The 17598-nt window shown below is 33.3% G+C and overlaps 1 protein-coding gene across 4 annotated transcripts in view; it reads right to left on the bottom strand.

Annotated features, from left to right (window-relative positions):
- Positions 1 to 4007: 4007 nt before the first annotated feature.
- LOC115697112 (ankyrin repeat-containing protein ITN1) overlaps positions 4008 to 17598 on the bottom strand; it is a 49212-nt gene continuing 35621 nt past the window's right edge. For 2 of the 4 annotated variants that reach the window (XM_061118871.1, XM_061118870.1), the window contains 2 exons: positions 4481 to 4783; positions 4008 to 4209 (listed from right to left, as the gene is read on the bottom strand). In XM_061118871.1, the coding sequence (XP_060974854.1) occupies positions 4180 to 4209; positions 4481 to 4783 (333 nt within the window). In that variant the 3' untranslated portion in view covers positions 4008 to 4179. Of the gene's footprint in view, positions 4784 to 17598 lie in introns of all 4 variants that reach the window. The other 2 variants (XM_030624018.2, XM_030624019.2) reach the window with 1 other exon arrangement.

Here is a 17598-nt window from a genome sequence, read left to right as displayed (position 1 = left end):
ATGTAATTTATTAATTAGAGCATACAAAGTCTCTTAATTAACAAATTGACCCCAAAACCTCTTTTCTTCACAATTAAGCCCTTGCTTAGTGAAAATTCATAAATAACACATAGACTAATTTTAGAATTATAATTTATTAATTAAAATCAATTAACTGAGTCTGCAAGCTGTATTATCTCAACTAGGGGATCATGGGCCTATATAACCGAGCTTTAAGTAGATCTAGAATTCACCAAGTAAATTCTCAACTTATTAATTCCGCCTTGCTCCATTATAGATTTCGAATTAAATACACTCTCAGTTATATAGAACGCTCTATATGTACCACGATATAGATATGCTATGATTATCCATTGTTACAATCCTAATAGTCAAGGATCCTCTATAGACTATCTACACTGAATAGGGACAAATTTACCGTTCTACCCTTTAATGTATTTTATCCTTAAAACACTTAGCTACCTATAAATGATACTTCAGTAAACTAATATAATTACTGCAATGAGGCCTCAATCATTATTTATCTCTATTCAGCCAAGCTCGAAAGAGATCATCGTTGCACTTCTAAATACCTATAGAAGCTATAGATTCCCTATCTATGATTAGCGCTTACACTCAATTGTACTACCGTGTTCCCAAAATTTACGTATCACCCAGACCAAAAAGTAGGCTTAACTAACAAATCAAAGAACACAAATAACACTCTTGAGATCGAACCTAACCATGTCAGGATTAAGATCCATAGACCTAAGATCAATCATTGATATTGACTAAGAAAGATATAACGGTAAGTTTAGGATATCTTATCTAAGATCAATATCGGTTCCTTCCAATGTATACTCCATACATCCGATACTGATAAACTTTGCCAATGCCTTGGAAAGGACATAACACTTATCCAAGGTGTAATTATACCTATCGCTGATTATCATGCCAGTCTAAATCCAGTGAATTGGAAAATCAGGGAATTAAACTTTTGAGCATATAATCATGATTATATTCCACTGTGCTGACGACACTATAGTCATGAACAAATACATATGTTCTGGACTTAATAGAATTTATACATTAAACAATCATGAAATAAATCATGTGAGCCATGCAACATAAAATGCAGTTTCTGATCTTTATTAATTAGTAAATTTATTATATTAAAATGGGTTTTATTTAGGGGACAAAACCCAACAGTCTGTATTTAGTTTTAGCCTACCCAAAGGTGGGTTCAACCATTTAGAAGATGGTTGATTCGATTGTAAACCTGCCTGCTGGTGTGTTATTGCTTGCTGGTGTGGGTTCTTGGCCATACGGGTTGATTGAAACTCCTCCAGGTATGACATGGCTTTGAATAAAAACAATTCAATCAGATGGGGTTTAGTACCATGGCGTTCCTTGTTTCTTTCTGTCCAAAGGCTCCATAAAATGCAAGCAAATTGTTCCAATTGCAAAGTTGACCATATTGTAGAGACATGGATCATGAACTCTTCGAGTGAAACATGAGTTGAAAGGAGGCTATCAATAGAGAAATTAGATAACTTCCAAAATTTCCTTTGATGTTTGCACTGGAAGAGAGCATGAATAATTGTCTCCTTCTCACGGTGACATAAAGAACAAAGGCTATTAGTATCACTTATGTGCCTTGTATGCAAGACGTCCAAGACTAGCAAGCAGTCTTGTATTGCTCTCCAAAGGAAAATTTGAACCTTAGATGGAATTGATAGTGACCAAATTTTTTTCCACCAAGTAACTCCTGCTGTATTACTGGTGTTCGGTTGCTGTTCTTCTAAGAGCAGAGCCATATTGTAAGCGGATTTAATAGTATAGCATCCATTATTTTTATGGTGCCAAATGAGATGATCATTATGGTGAAATAGTATGAATCTTCTTAACATTTGAGTCCAGGAAAAGAGATTGAAGAAGAGGAGAATCCCATCGTCTATTGTCTGAAATCGGGTTCGAAACATTCATTTCTCTGTCACCTCCTTTGAAAAGAAGAGGTTTAAAGTAAGTGAAACCAGGTATCCATAGATCGGTTGCACAACAAATGTTGTGACCATCGCCAACCTCCCATCTCAGTCCTTGTGTCAGGAGCTCTTTTCCCCATATGATGCCTCTCCAAGTTAAGGATGGATAAGTTCCAATTTCAGCATCTAAAAAATTATTATGCTTGAAATATCTTGGCTTAGGAGAGAGGTTGGATTCTGAAAAATTCTCCAACCTTGCTTAGCGAGTAAAACTTGATTGAAATGAACGAAACTTTTAAAACCCATACCACCTTCCACTTTAGCTTGACATAAAGCTTTACAAGTTTTCCAATTGATACTAGTTCTTGAAGAATTGGAGCCCCACCAGAACTTATTCATCATGACCTCTATTTGATCGATGAGCGTATTAGAGAGTCAAAAACAACTCATGGCATAAGTCGGTATCCATTGTGCAACCGTCTTTAAAAGTACTTCTTTACCTCCAATAGAGAAAAGTTATTCTTGCCAAGAGGATAAAAATTTCCAAAGCTTATCATTTATATCAACAAACAATATTTCTTATCCCTTCCAGAGTATGATGGTAGTCCTAAGTATCGTTCATGGCATGGTTAAATAGGTATATCTAAAATCTATTGAAGATTCGATTGAACTTGTTTAGTTGTGTTTGATGAGAAAGAGAGGACTGATTTGCTGCATTAATATTAAACATTAATACATTTAAATTTTGTAATACAAATCTTATCATATTATGAAAATAATTATTTATAATTAATGATTTTAATTTTAGAATTATATAAATATATATTGATATAGATAGATCTTTTATAATTTTATATTTGATTTATAAATTATTTTTGCGTTTTACTTATTTTTTAACTAAAATGAACTTTAATTTCAAAAACTAATAAAATATTATATAAAATATAATCATATAATACTATTATAATTGATATTTTATGAAATATTTTTAACAAATTTTTAATTAAATTAAAATAATTGTGTAATACTAAGTTAATTAGTTTTAAAATTATATAGATATATAGATATTAGACTTTCTCCAAAGAAACATCACAAAAAGTAAAAATTCAATAATGATACAAATTAAAATATATATTAAGATATAGAATTATGATTTCTCTAAATGTCAAACATAGAAACATATCCAGAAAGAGAAAAGTGGTCCCTACTATAATTTTTTTTATATTTTTATTTGACTTATAAATTATTTTTGCATATATATATATAAAATTTACTTATTTTTCAATTAAAAAAATTAATTCTTAAAATTGATAAAATATTTTATAATAATATACAAAATATAATCATATAATCCTATTATAATTGATATTTAATGAAATATTTAAAAAAAAAAGAAAAAACTAAGATAATTAGGTAATATTAAGTTAATTAGTCCCTCATATAAGAGAACAAAAAAAAAAAATTAATACAAATAAAAGTGAATAATTACATGTGTTATTTATAATGTACAACATAACATATAACATACTAACTAATCAATATGTGACTTCTTTAAACATATATTATGGAGCATATCATCTAAAATTTGGAAACATATACAAAAGTGAGAAAAAAATAATATAAAAAGATAAAATCTCATAATACCACATCATCTCTCTTAGTTTTAGAATCATTTAGATGTATATGTAGTTATCTAACAGTTTTTGTTGGATTGATAAAATATTTTAAGAATATCATAATATTTCGTTAATTTAACGGTGTTAGTAGAGTTATTTTTATAAATATATATATATAAATATTAATATAATTTAGTTTAGATAAATTTAAATATATAAAAATATTAATATATTATTTGTTAACATTATTATTTTTTTTATTGTTATTTTAATATTGGAAGTATATTTATTTTTAATATTCTTAAAATTTATATTTATTTTTCTCAAATTTTTATCTTTAAATATCGAAAAAAAACAAAACTAAAACATTAACTTTCAGTAATTTATAAAATTTTAAAAATACACATAACAAAAATAAAAAATAAAAATATAAATAAGTATATGTGTATTGCACGTAATAATAACTTAATATAGATATATGTAAAATATCTGTTAGATGCCATATATTATTTACATGTACAACTAAATTAATGGTAGCATCCTAATACAAAAATAATACTTAATTACCCTCATGGAAAATGTGAACGTTCAACATTTCTAGTTCAACATGTGTCTTGGTCGAAAAAGTGTCCCTGAACAATATGTTGAATTGAAAGTGTCAAGCACTAGGGGAAATTTCAAAACAGCAAATAAAGCGATTGGAACAATGGCAAGCATAGAAATTAATAAAGGGACCCATTTAATCCCATGATCATAAGCTAATACAAAGGCAAAACTAAAGGCTACCATCATGGCTATCATTGAGAAAAAGAGTGATGTTAGTCCAATAATCAGCTTCAACGGTAACCGTTTGAGAAAGTCATATTCTGTGTAACGAGATATGAGGATTGACAAGAACATTACCATTGCAACTATTGAGTTCAATAATGCAATTCCATCTGACAAGACAAAGATTAGAAATGAGGTCTTTGCAAGATCATTTGGAGACCCTTTGTCATTGTTACCTCCTGGTAAACTGAATGCTGCTGCGAAAACTACAGTAGCAATTAAAGTTGCCACAAGCATGCATGATTGAGCTGTATGTTTCATCCATGTCTCTCCTTCTCTCACCAATCTCTTATGCTCCAAACAAAATAACTCTTCGGGGTTTTTACCTTTCTTATTTTTGGCCTTTTCGTAAGAAGGTTGCACAATCTTCTTCACCTCCTATTTTATAAAATAATATAAGACAATATATCATATGAATAAGTTAATCAAAAAATATATGTACATCAATTAAATATGTTTATTATTTTCCTAACGCAGTACATATATTTCTCACATTATTTTTACATCTAACGAATTAGGAAATGTTATAATTAATGATAAATTTCCCACGAAATTTTAAATGATTTATGGAGAAAAAAAGGAAATGTGGTGTATGTGGTAATCATGTGTGACATGTCCAAAGCATATGATCGCTTGGAATGACCATTCATTGAAAAACATTTGGGCTTTGGGATTCAGTATGAGTTTCATAAGGCTTATTATGTTTTGTATGAACTTTGTTATAAGCTTCCAAATCCTTTTGAAAGGAGGGCCTACTAAATCCTTTAGGCTTCGGAGAAGAATCCAGCAAGGATATCCCCTCTCATTATATATTTTCATTCTTTGTTCAGAAGTCCTTTCTCGACTCATTTATTACAAGGAGAGTATAAGAGAAATTATAGGGGTCAAAGCAGATATGAGAAATATCATGAAGTGTTTGGACAAGTATTGTCAATGTAGCCAAAAAATCAATATACACAAGTAAAATGTGTTTTTCTCCAGTAATTTTGATTAGAGAACTAAGGACGAAATCTTGAATTTTCTTTAGTTTTGTAGGTTATATTTTTGTATAGCAAATTATGCTGATTGATATTGTGTTAGCTGCATGTTCTGAACTGTTTCTTTCCTAGCTATTTAAGTTGATCATCTAATTCTTTTTTAGATGCATCTTTTTAGTTTGGCTTCAATTATCTTTTGTCAGGCCAGCTTTTAGTTTTTTGTATTTTTATTTTTTGGTTCAGCTCATTGCAAGCTGGATTGAGCTGATGCTTTGGTTAGTTAAGTTGGTGTTATTGGAGTGTTATTAAATAAGCTGATCTAGCTTTTTCTAACTAACTCTCCAATTTTGATAGAATCTTCTAGTGGTTGTTGCTCTGCTAAGGCAAAATACTTTTCTGTATTCTTCTTTGTTGTAGGTGTTGCAGATTGTAATTCATTGGATCTTCAAGGATTGAAGAAGGACTGTTGATCTGCAATGTCTGAAGCGAGTTCAGATTTATTTGTTGGAGGGGAGTTCAGCTTGATGGAAGCAAGGAGATCTTGTCTTCTTAGATCTAAAGGGACAAAGATCTTGGTACATGCTTGTAATCAAGTGTATCAGTAACTCTTGTATAAAATCATTTTAGTTTATGTTGTTGATTTGTAAATTGGAACTAGTGAATGTATTTTGAATGATTTTGTAGTGAATGGTACTTTATCCGGTTCTTGGGGACCCAAGCACTACTCGGTTGGAATGTGTTTTTAATGTTGGAGGGAGCTTGTAAATTCTTTGATTAGTGATTTATCATTTTAGACTTAATTCGCCAGATTCAAACCTAAAATCAATTACTTAGCTTTCAAATTAACTAGGACTTTCAATTGGTATCAAAGCTAACTTTTTCATGTAAAGAAATTGTGATCCTGTAGATAATTGATATCTGATTAGCTTTCAAATCAATTCTGCTTTAATTCTATTGTATTTCATCTTTGTCAAATTTCTCATTTTTTTTAGAAAACTAATCCACTCTGAGATTCATCTTGTAGTGCAACATAGTTTCTTTTTTTGTTGTACTCATAATAACAAGAAATGGAAATGTTCAAAGAAAGAGGATTTACATCTCATCCTCCAATATTAGAAGGATCCAATTACCCATATTGGAAGACTAAAATGACAGATTCTTGAAAGCTATGGATGAAAGTGTGTGGATGGTTGTTACCAAAGGTTGGTCTCCACCTTCAGTCATTGATGAAGATGAAGAAAAGATTAAGAAATCCTGTTAATGGTCTACAGAGGAGATGGAATGAACAAAATTTAATTTTAGAGCTCTACATGCTCTCTGTTGGGATTAAACTCACTTAATCTTTCAAAGACAGTATGTCCATCTATTCACTCATCAGAAGAATTTGAAGAAAGCTAATGTTAGTTATGACAGTGGGCTTTAATACCAACTTAAAGGGTGTCCCACCAAAAACTATAAATAGGAGTGTGTCTACTCTTGTAAGGGAATTATGATCTCTAATCTCTAAAGCTCATACTTTAGATTTATGATTCAAGTTTAGAGAGAGAGTCCAGGATCATAGTGAGTGTGTGTGGAAGGATGTAATGGGAGTATCACTCTTGAAGTGATTTCTCTCATTATAAGATATTTCTTTGTAATAGTTCATTGTGTTAAGTTGTATGCTTAGACTTATCTCATTTTGTACTACAGGCTATTCAATCAATAAAGATTTGTGATTCACTCACTCTCAAGCTAAGTTTATCCTTGTCTAAATTCAATTAATTTCTACTTTTGATTTTGTGATTAGTTTTTAGCTTTGTTTGTACATTCTTGAATATTGTTCTGCTATAAAAATAAGTTTTGAGGGTGATCATTCACCATAAATGGTATCAGAGCTCAGAGTTTAGAGTTCAAGAATCACATTCAACTAATCGAGATTCATCTTCAACATTTATGGCATGTTTACTAATAAGCAATGAGAATCAATAGTAAGGTAGTCATTCCATTATATTTGTTTATTTTATTTATTAAATTTAAGAAAGGGAGAACTTGATTAAATAAAGAAGAAAAGAAAGAGAGAACTCCCCCCACCAATTTTCTAAGGAATGTCATTAAGGCAATGCATTTTATTTTTATATTATTTTTTAATATTAAATTTATAATGTCAATTTTATCCTTTATTTAAGTCTTACAAAATAACTACCATATACTATAGTTTAATTCAAAAGGGTAATTTAGTCAATTTAAGCATTCCGATTACGTTTCCTAATAAAGTAAACAAGATAAATCAATATCATTCTGTTTCCAAAAAAATTAGTAAATAACATATTACAAATATTGATTCTCATTATTCTTCATTTATTCTGTTACATTTCTCTATTACTTTATTCCGATTCTGAATACTGTGTAGTAAACGTGCCATTAAAGAATCAAACTCGAACTTTCAAGAATCAAATTTTAGAAATCAAGAACCTGGTTTGAATGGCTACATCAAGGTTTGAGGTGGACAAGTTTAGTGGTTCCAATGATTTCATCCTATGGACAATGAAAATGAAAGCTTTTCTAGTTCACCAAGGGATCTATGAAGCACTTGATGCTGAAGCCATGGAATTGATTGAAGACAAGAAGAGGAAACTTGAAATTGAAGCCTAGGCACATAGTCCCATCGTCATCAATATTGGTGATGATGTTTTGAGGGACGTTTTTGATGAAGAAAAGGCCTTGGGTCTCTGGAACAAGTTGACTTCAATCTACATGAAGAAATCTCTTGCAAATAAGTTATATGTCAAGAAGAGGTTATACACACTTTGAACGGATGAGTCAAAAGAATTGAGAAAGCACCTAGATGATTATAACAAAATCATTCTTAATCTGAATAATCTTGGGGTGAAAATTGATGATGAAGACCAGGCTATAATCCAGTTGAGTTAACTTCCCAAGATGTATGAGCACTTTGTTGATACAATCTTGTATGGCAAGGAAACTCTGAACATGATAAAGGTTAAGGCTGCATTGAACTCTAAAGAAATTCAAAAGAAGAAAGATGAGAAAGAAGAGACCAATGGGAAACGATTACTCATTGTTAAGGGAAAATTTCCCAAGAGGGAATACAAGGGATATTAGAACTCAAATGGCTACAAAGGTAACCATTCAAGATCCAATTCTAGAAATTCCACAGGAGGGCCGAGCTCTAATGGAGTTGCAGGAAAGCAATGCAATTACTTTAAGAAGGAGGGCCACTTTAGATATGATTGTTTGGCTTTAAAGGCTAAATTGAAGAGAGAAAATCATCACAAGTCCAAAAGGCATGGAGTTATTGATGTTTTTGATGGCTCAGTCATCTGATACACTTGTAGTGTCATCTGATGCACTTGTGATGTCTAGATCAGATTCAGTTGGAGATTGGATTCTAGATTTAGGGTGTTCATTTCATAGGACACCAAACAAAGAATTGTTTAGGACTCTTTCAGAGAGTCATGGAGGTACAGTTCTTCTTGGGAACAACAATGATTTAGAGATCAAAGTTGTGGGAACAATCTTGTTAAAGAATCATGATAGAGTCATGAAAACCTTGCAGCTGGTCAGGTATGTTTCAGATGTCAAAAGAAATCTTCTCTCTATTGGTATGTTTGATAAACTGGGGTATGTTATCAAAGTTGAGGAAGGTGTAATGAAAATTGAACAAGGCACTGAAACTGTGATGAGAGGAACGTTGAGTAATTGATTGTATTTCCTAGATGGAAAGACAATAATAGGTAGTTCAACACCTATTATTAGCTTAAAAAAAAGATACAACCAAGCAAGGCTATGGCACCTCAGATTGGGGCATGTAAGTCAGAGGGTACTTGAGGAAATGAATAAGCAAGGACTATTCGAAGAGAAGCTAATAGAAGACTTGAATTCTATGATGAATGTGTTTTGGGGAAGGCTTTCCAATTGATGTTTAACAAGGCAGAACACACCACCATAGAGAGGTTAGATTATGTCCATTCTGACCTTTGGGGGTCATCTAGGATTCCAACAAAAGGTAGAGCACGCTATTTCACGTGTATAATTAATGATTATATCAAGAAAGTCTGGGTTTATTTGTTGAAAAGCAAAGATGAGGCTCGAGGAACCTTTGATACATGGAAGGGGCTTCTAGAAAACCAGACTGGAAAAAAACTTAAGGTCCTAAGAACTGATAATGGTCTTGAGTACTGCTCAAAAGATTTCAAGCGATTTTGTGCCAAAATGGGAATCCAGAAACATAGAACTGTGATCGAAACCCCTCAGAAAAATGGTGTTGCTGAGAGGATGAATAGAACATTGATTGAGAGAGTTGGGTGCATGTTACTTGGAGCTGGTTTAGACAGAACCTTTCAGGGAGAAGCTCTTAAAACATCCTCCTACATAATCAAAAGATCACCATCTGTGCCAAATATCTTCAAAACGCCAGAAGAGTTATGGATAGGTAAACCCCCGAACTTAGATCACTTAAAAGTGTTTGGATGTACTGCATTTGTGCATGTTAGACAAGATTATTACAACCTAGAGCTTTGAGATCCATGTTTCTTGGCTACCCTGAAGGGATTAAGGGGTATAGAATGTGGTTCTTATAACCTAGATTCAAGAAGTGCTTGATTAGTAGAGATGGTTTTTCCAAGGAAGATGAAATGGCCATGAAAACCAAGAGCACTTCCAAAGACAATGAAGTTGTATTAGATGAGAATGTCCATATTGAGGTGGAGCAGGTTGCTCTTACAGCACCAACTAATGTTTTTTAAGATTGAACTGAGGTAATAGAAGGAGAAGACATTGAAGATCAGTAGGAACTCAACAACTATCAATTAGCTAGAGATACAGAGAGAAGTCAGAGAAAGACCCCTGATCGTTTTAGTTATGCTGAATTCATTACATATGCACTTATGATTGCAGAACCCACTAGCTTTCAAGAAGCTATGAGAAGTATAGATGTTAAAGCATGGCTACAGGCCATCCAAGAAGAGATGTAGTCTCTTAAGAAGAATAAAACCTGGATCGTTGTGAAGAAACTAGAGTTTTACAAGCTGGTAGGATGTAAATGGCTTTTCAAGAATAAAAAAGGTTTAGGGAATGAACCTACCATATTCAAGGAAAGGTTAGTTGCCAAAGGGTTCACTCAAAAGGAAAGCATCGATTTCAATGAGATTTTCCCTCCAATTGTTAAGCAAGCTTCAATCAGAGACATGATGGTAAAGGCAACAAACATGGATCTAGAGATTGAACAGATGGATGTAAGGACAACTTTCTTAGATTGGGAATCAGAAGAGGAAATCTATATGCAACAGCCTGAGGGCTCTAAAAATGGGAACCCAGATGAGGTATGCCTACTAAAAAAATATCTTTATGGCCTCAAGCGGGCACCTAGGCAATGGAACTTAAGGTTTGAAACCTACATGCAGAATATCTGATACACTAAAAGCATGTATGACTCATGTGTGTATTTCAATAATCAAACATACTTACTACTCTTTGTTGATTATATACTGATCTTTAGCAAAGCAAAGTCAGTGATTGACAAGTTGAAAAGGAAACTCAGTGATGAGTTAGAGATGAAAGATCTAGGAAAAGCAACGAGAATTATTTGGATAGACATAAAGAGACCTACGTCTGGCATGATAATACTTTCTCAAGTTGCCTACCTACAGAAAGTATTAAACAAGCTTGGCATGGTCAAGTGCAAACTAGTTGCAACACCACTTGCTCAACACTTTAAGTTGTCTGCATCTCATTCACCAAAAAAAGATGTAGAAAGAGCCAAGATGAGCAAAGTTCCCTAGTCAAGTTGTTTTGGGCGTCTCATGTACTCCATGGTGTGTTCAAGATTTAACTCATGCTACGAGTGTGGTCAATAGGTACATTTCAAACGTTGGCCTTGAACATTGGGAAGCACTAAATGGAGAATGTGGTACCTGAAAGGTACTTTGGACACTGGTATTGTGTTCAGCAAAGAGATCCAGTACAAGGAAGAAATCACTTGTTTTTTGGACTTAGATTTTGTAGCAAACCTAGACACTAGAAGGAGCATAACCGAGTTTCTATTCACTGCTCTTAGGGGTTGCATTGGCTAGAAATCTAACCCATAGAAAGTAGTAGCCTTGTCATTAATAGAAGTTGAATACATGGCTGCTGCAGAAGCCATCAAAGAGGCTATATGGCTTAAGGGGTTAACAAAGGAGTTAGGTTTCAAATATGAGGATATCACAATTTACTATGAAAATCAAAGTGCTTTGCATCTCATGAAAAATCCAATGTTTATGAGAGGTCAAAGAAAATTGATATCAAGTTACACTTCATAAGAAATATGGTGCCATCCAAGCAAGTGCAAGGAAGACATGATAACCCTGCAGATATTTTAACTAAAAGTGTAACTAGAGAAATATTTCGGTACTGTCTAAACTTGTTGCGCATTGAGGACATTTGATGGCCTCACTCATTTCATTTGGATTATTGATTAAGTGAGTCTAATCAGGTAGAATAGTTGGGGTTAAACTCACTTAATCTGTTAAAGTCAGTAGGTCCATCTATTCACTCATCAGATGAATATGAAGAAAGTTGTTGTTAGTTATAACTGTTGGCTTTAATACCAACTTAAGGGGGGCCCCATCAAAGAGGCTATATGGATTTTCATTTGTAAAGGATTGTTCACACGGAAGAAGATTATAAGGAGGTTGACTTATTTCAATCCTTTACAATGAAAATCTTGTTCTTCTGGCCAAGAATTATGCTTGATTTCACAAGAAGAACTTCAAGAAAAACAATTTTGGGAACAGAGAGAATTCTACAAGCAAAAATTTCTCTAATCCCAACAAGCATCCTCAACAATATGAGAAAAAGAGCAAAGGAATTCAATGTCATGAATGTGCAGGTTTTGACCATATTCAAATAGAATGTGCAAACACTCTAAAGAAAAAAAAGAAACTTATTGTTACTTGGAGTGATGGTGAAGAGGAAGTAGTTAGCGATGACGCCAAAGAAGAATAATTAGTGATAGCTTTCATGGCTCAAGAAACTATGACAGAAGGATCTGATTAAGATGTGACTTCTTCTGATTCTGAATTTGTTGTTAAAGAAAAGAATAAAGCCTATGAAGAGATGTTTACACAATGGACTTATAAGGCTAAGAGAGTTAAAGAGCTTTAGGATCTGAAAAAGGTGCTTGATGAGAGTAAATATGTACTTGAGGATAAACTCAAGCAAATGACTTCAAAATTATGCTCCAAAGATAGTGAAATATACAAGTTAATTGCAAAACTTGTACGGGCCAAACAATCTCTCTCTCTCCCTCCTACCTCCAGGGACTATCGCATTAAATCAGGTTCTTTAGAGCCAGAAACCTTTGGGGTGATAGAACTTCAATTAGCTATAAATTGTTGTAAAAATAGGGTCAAGACCTGTCAATTTATGAAAATACTACTCCATATTCTAGTGGCAATATAAAGTTTATGTATGGTGCTGTAGAAATCAAGAAACAAGAGTCAAATAAGAACTTAGTTGAATCTAACATCGACATGGATAGAAGAAAATCTAATGGTGAGAAATAATGTTTTAGATAGACAGAACGATTTGTTCCTACATGTCATTTTTTTAAGAAAATAGGTCACATCAAACCTAGATATTACAAACTCAAAACCTATTAGACTAATATCATCAATAATCAAACTGCTCAAAGCAAGTTTCCTCTAGCTCCACAACATGTACAACTACGAAATGGAAACCGAAAGGTTTCAATCATTCTCTTATTGCTCATACTTCATTATCTTTCATGAAAAAGAACTATTGATATTTTTATAGTGGTTGCTCGTGACATATGACTGGTTCTTGTGAATCTTTGCATAACTTTCATGATTTAAAAGAAGTATTTGTGTTTTTTGGTGATGGGAATAAAGGGAAAATTATGGGGCAAGGAGATTTGAATCTCTTAGATGCATTTCCTTTGACTGGAGTTTTATTTGTAAAAGGGCTGAAAGCAAATTTGATTAGCATCAATCAACTATGTTATGCTAACTACGATGTTAGATTTACTAAATTCTAGTGTTTAGTCTCATATAATGGGAAGTCAGTCCTTACAGGTAACATAGTTGTTGGTCATTATTATGTCCTAAGCAACAAAATAAAATGTCATAGAGTTTTTCTAAACAGACCTAACCTATGGCATTATAGACTCGGTCACCTAAATTATAGAGATCTAAAAAAGATTGTGACTCTTAAATCAGTTCGTGGAGTTCTTGAACTTAAATTGGAAAGACATTGATTATGTGTACCATTTAAACAAGGGAAACAAATAAAATCTTCTCATCCTCCTACCAATGCCCTTCTTACTTTGAGGGTTCTGGAACTACTGCATATTGATCTAATGGGTTTTATGCAAATAGCTAGTATTTCTAGAAAATAATATGTCATGGTATGTGTTGATAACTTCTCAAGATTCACTAGGGTGAACTTTCTGAAAGAAAAGTTGGATACTTTTGCTGCCTTCTTAGTTGAAATTACAAACTGAGAAAGACGTTACAATTGCCAAAGTATATCGTTTCAGAAGTGATCACGGGAACGAATTTGAAAATGTAATTTTTGCTTGGTTTTGTGATAAAATGGGGATTAGTCATGATTTTTTAGCTCTTAAAATCGCTCAAAACAATGGGGTTATGGAACGAAAAAGCAGGACTCCTCAGGAGATGGCAAGAGTTATGCTTTGTGCAAAGGATGTTGTTGTACATTTTTTGGCTGATATAGTTAATACAACATGTTACATTTGTAATCGTCTTCATTTGAGGACGGGCACTACTTAAAGTGCATATGAGTTGTGGAAAGGAAAGACTCATAATTTGAGTCATTTGCACAATTTTGGTTGTGATTGCTATACTTTGATTGATCGAGATCATCTCAGAAAATTCGGTATTACAAGTGATGAAGGAGTTTTTCTCGGATTTTCGACAAATAGTCGTTCATGCTAAGTGTATTATAAAAGAACTTCCACGACGATGGAGTTAATGAATGTGAAAGTTGATGATCTAGAAGTCTTAGACTCTGCTAATGCTATGAAGATCCTCTTGGTCCACAAATACCAATGATGCATTCAATGTCTAACTTTCAAGAAGTTTCTGGATCATCAAGGCCTCTTTCATTTGAAGATGTGCCAGTGTCATCTAAGAATACTACAAGTGCTTCTACAGATGTTCTAGTTACTACAGACACTTGTGAGATTTCTTCGGACTATCAAGTGTCCAGTAGGCATCCTGATAGTTCTTATCATGCTCGACTGTATAAGAAAGGCCCTCCATCCTAGATACATAAAGCTCATGCACCTACAATAGTGATTGGGGATACTACTGCATTAATGGTGACTTGTTGAAATGTCCTAATTGTCATAGCATTTGCATGTTATGTCTCTTTAGTGGAACCTCAAAATGTCACTGAGGCTCTTCAAGATGAATTCTACAATAATGTTATGCAAGATGAGATGGGTCAGTTAAAGAGGAACAAAGTTTGGATCTTGGTTACTAAACCAAATGTAGTCAATATCATTGGGACAAAGTCAATTTTCAAGAAAAAATCAAATGAGTTTGGAACTGCTATAAGGAACAAGGCTTGGCTTGTGGCTTGGGGATATAATAAAGTTGACGGAGTGGATTTTGAGGAAACATTTGCATCAATTTCTCGGATTGAATTAATCTGATTATTACTTATCATGGCTTGTTTCTTGAAGTTTAAGTTGCACCAATGGATGTGTAAAGTGCTTTTCTTAATGGCTTTCTTCAAGAAGAAGTGTATGTGAATAAACCCCAAGGTTTTGACGATCCCAAGTATCCTTATCATATTTACAAACTTAAGAAGGCCTTGTATGGTCTCAAATAAGCTCTGAGAGCATGGTATGACAAGTTGAATTCTTTCCTCATTTCTCATGATTTTGTGAGAGGCACTACTAATAATACTCTATTTATCAAGCATTTGGAACAAGGAATTTCTATTGCTCATATCTACGTCAATGATATTATTTTTGGGTCTACATGTGATAAGAAGGCTGCCAAATTTGTTGATCTCATGACATTTGAATTTGAAATGAGTCTTATAGGAGATCTTAGTTTCTTTCTAGGATTGCAAGTCAAACAAATTGACCAGGGCATTTTCATTTCTAAGTCCAAATATATCAAAAAGATGCTTGAGAAGTTTGGCTTAGATCACACTAAACATGCTCCTACCCCTTTAAGCAGCACAACTAAGTTGAGTAAACATGAGTCTGGTGAGTCTGTCGATCCAATCTCTTATAGAGACATGATAGGGAATCTTCTTTACCTAACGTCAGTCGCCCTGATATTTTTTTTAGTATCAGATTATGTGGTCAGTGCCAAGCCAATCCCAAACAATCCCATTTTTCTAATGTAAACATTTATTCAAGTACATGTCTAGTACTTCTAAGTTTGGCTTATGATAGTCGAGAGATACAAACATGTCTATTGTTGGTTTTAGTGAATCTGATTGGGCTAGAAGTTTGAATCACCATAAAAGTACCATTGGAGGGTGTTTTTATCTTAGGAATAATCTTCTCTCGTGGTTGAGTAAGAAACAAATATTCATCTCACTTTCCACAACCGAAGTTGAGTCTATTGTAGTTGGGATTTATTGTACTCAACTCATTTTGCTAAAGAAAATGGTAACTGATTATGGTTTTCGACAAGATTCTTTAGTTCTTTTTTTTTTTTTTTTGTGTGATTGCACAAGTGCTATTAACATTTCAAAAAATCTAGTACAACACTCTCGTACCAAGCACATTAACATGCAATATCATTTAATTAGGCAAATGATGAGTGAGCTGTCTAGATTAATTTTTTGATGGCTCACATGAGGACACATCACACACTTATGTCGACATTACTATTTGCATCTCTAGTTGAATTCTTGTTCTGAGTTTATATGTGATCTTGACATCATGTTAGTCCAACCACAGTTGACTAATTTCTCTTGCTGATATGAAATTTGTTATGTTTGGTGTCTGTGTCTTTATTTGGATTAAGCTGAGCATTAGTGTCTCGTATCTGATGCACTTTGTATCTTTCAATGTTTTCAAGTTGATCACTTTGTGTTAATTTTCACTATAGGTAATACAAATTTAATTCCAATGTTTTTTTTACCGTGTGTTCATATGTTGTTCTTTTAGTGATGATTTTTTCTTGGTTTTTGATTGGTGTTAATGGGCTTGGGTTATCATTAATGGGTTGAAGGGTATTTCAGTCATTTTTTATCTACTTGAGGTTAATAAATATCTCATTTACCATTTTGATTTTCATTTCACATTTACGTTTTCCTTCCTCGTTAAGTAAAATTCTGAACCACTCCATGGTACTGTTCATCTTCCTTGTTTGTTCTCTTTTGTGTATTGTACTTAAAGATTCTGTTATGGGGAAGAAAGTGTGTCGCAAGGTCAAAAGGACTTCCTTTTCTGGTGGTGGACCATCACAATTGTCCAAAGTCGTGAGCCCTTGTTCCTCACATGTTGTGTCTGACTTGACTCATTCCACACCGGACCTAGGTATGTCCTTAGCCTTTTCTAGTTTGCCTAGGAGATTTACTCGTTCTATGTCTACTCCTTTTGTTCAACCACATTCCACAACCATCTCACTTGCTGAATCATCAATGGAACCTCTCGAGTCGTTACCATCCAATCCTCATGGCCCTAAGTCCTCAACTAAACGAAAAATAGTTCCATCTACTTCTCCTAGCATTCTTGCCCCTAATAAAACCAAATCTCCTCATCCTAGGTCATTCTCAAACCCTAATATGACGGAGCCAAACCAATGGGTGCATCATTTTATTTGAATGATAAGTTGCTTAGGTTTCAGGATAATGTGTATTTTCACCCTTTTTGGCCTGAATATTAAGTCAAACTTAAGTACTTTTCAAAAATTAGAGAGCTGATTGAAAAGAGAGGGTGGGTGTTGACTGTCACTTATCTTCAGTAGCCAAATGAAAATTTAGTAAGGTAATTTTATGATAATCTTGATGGTAGCATTTTGAACAAGAAAAGAAAGTTCCAATACTTAGCTTATATCTAAGGCAATCGATTTTGGTTTGCCTCTTCAACCATTAGCTATGTCTTGAAAATCAAAACCATTGCAAACCCTTTTTTTAATGAGGATTTTAAGCCTACTTTTAAAGAAATAGGGTCTGAGATCACTAGCAACTCTAAGTTTATCTAGAATGGAAAGGAGTTACATGTCA

The sequence above is a fragment of the Cannabis sativa genome, chromosome 7 (genome assembly GCF_029168945.1).
Source record: "Cannabis sativa cultivar Pink pepper isolate KNU-18-1 chromosome 7, ASM2916894v1, whole genome shotgun sequence".
Classification (NCBI taxonomy): domain Eukaryota; kingdom Viridiplantae; phylum Streptophyta; class Magnoliopsida; order Rosales; family Cannabaceae; genus Cannabis; species Cannabis sativa.
This window is presented reverse-complemented; position numbering and strand designations above follow the sequence as displayed.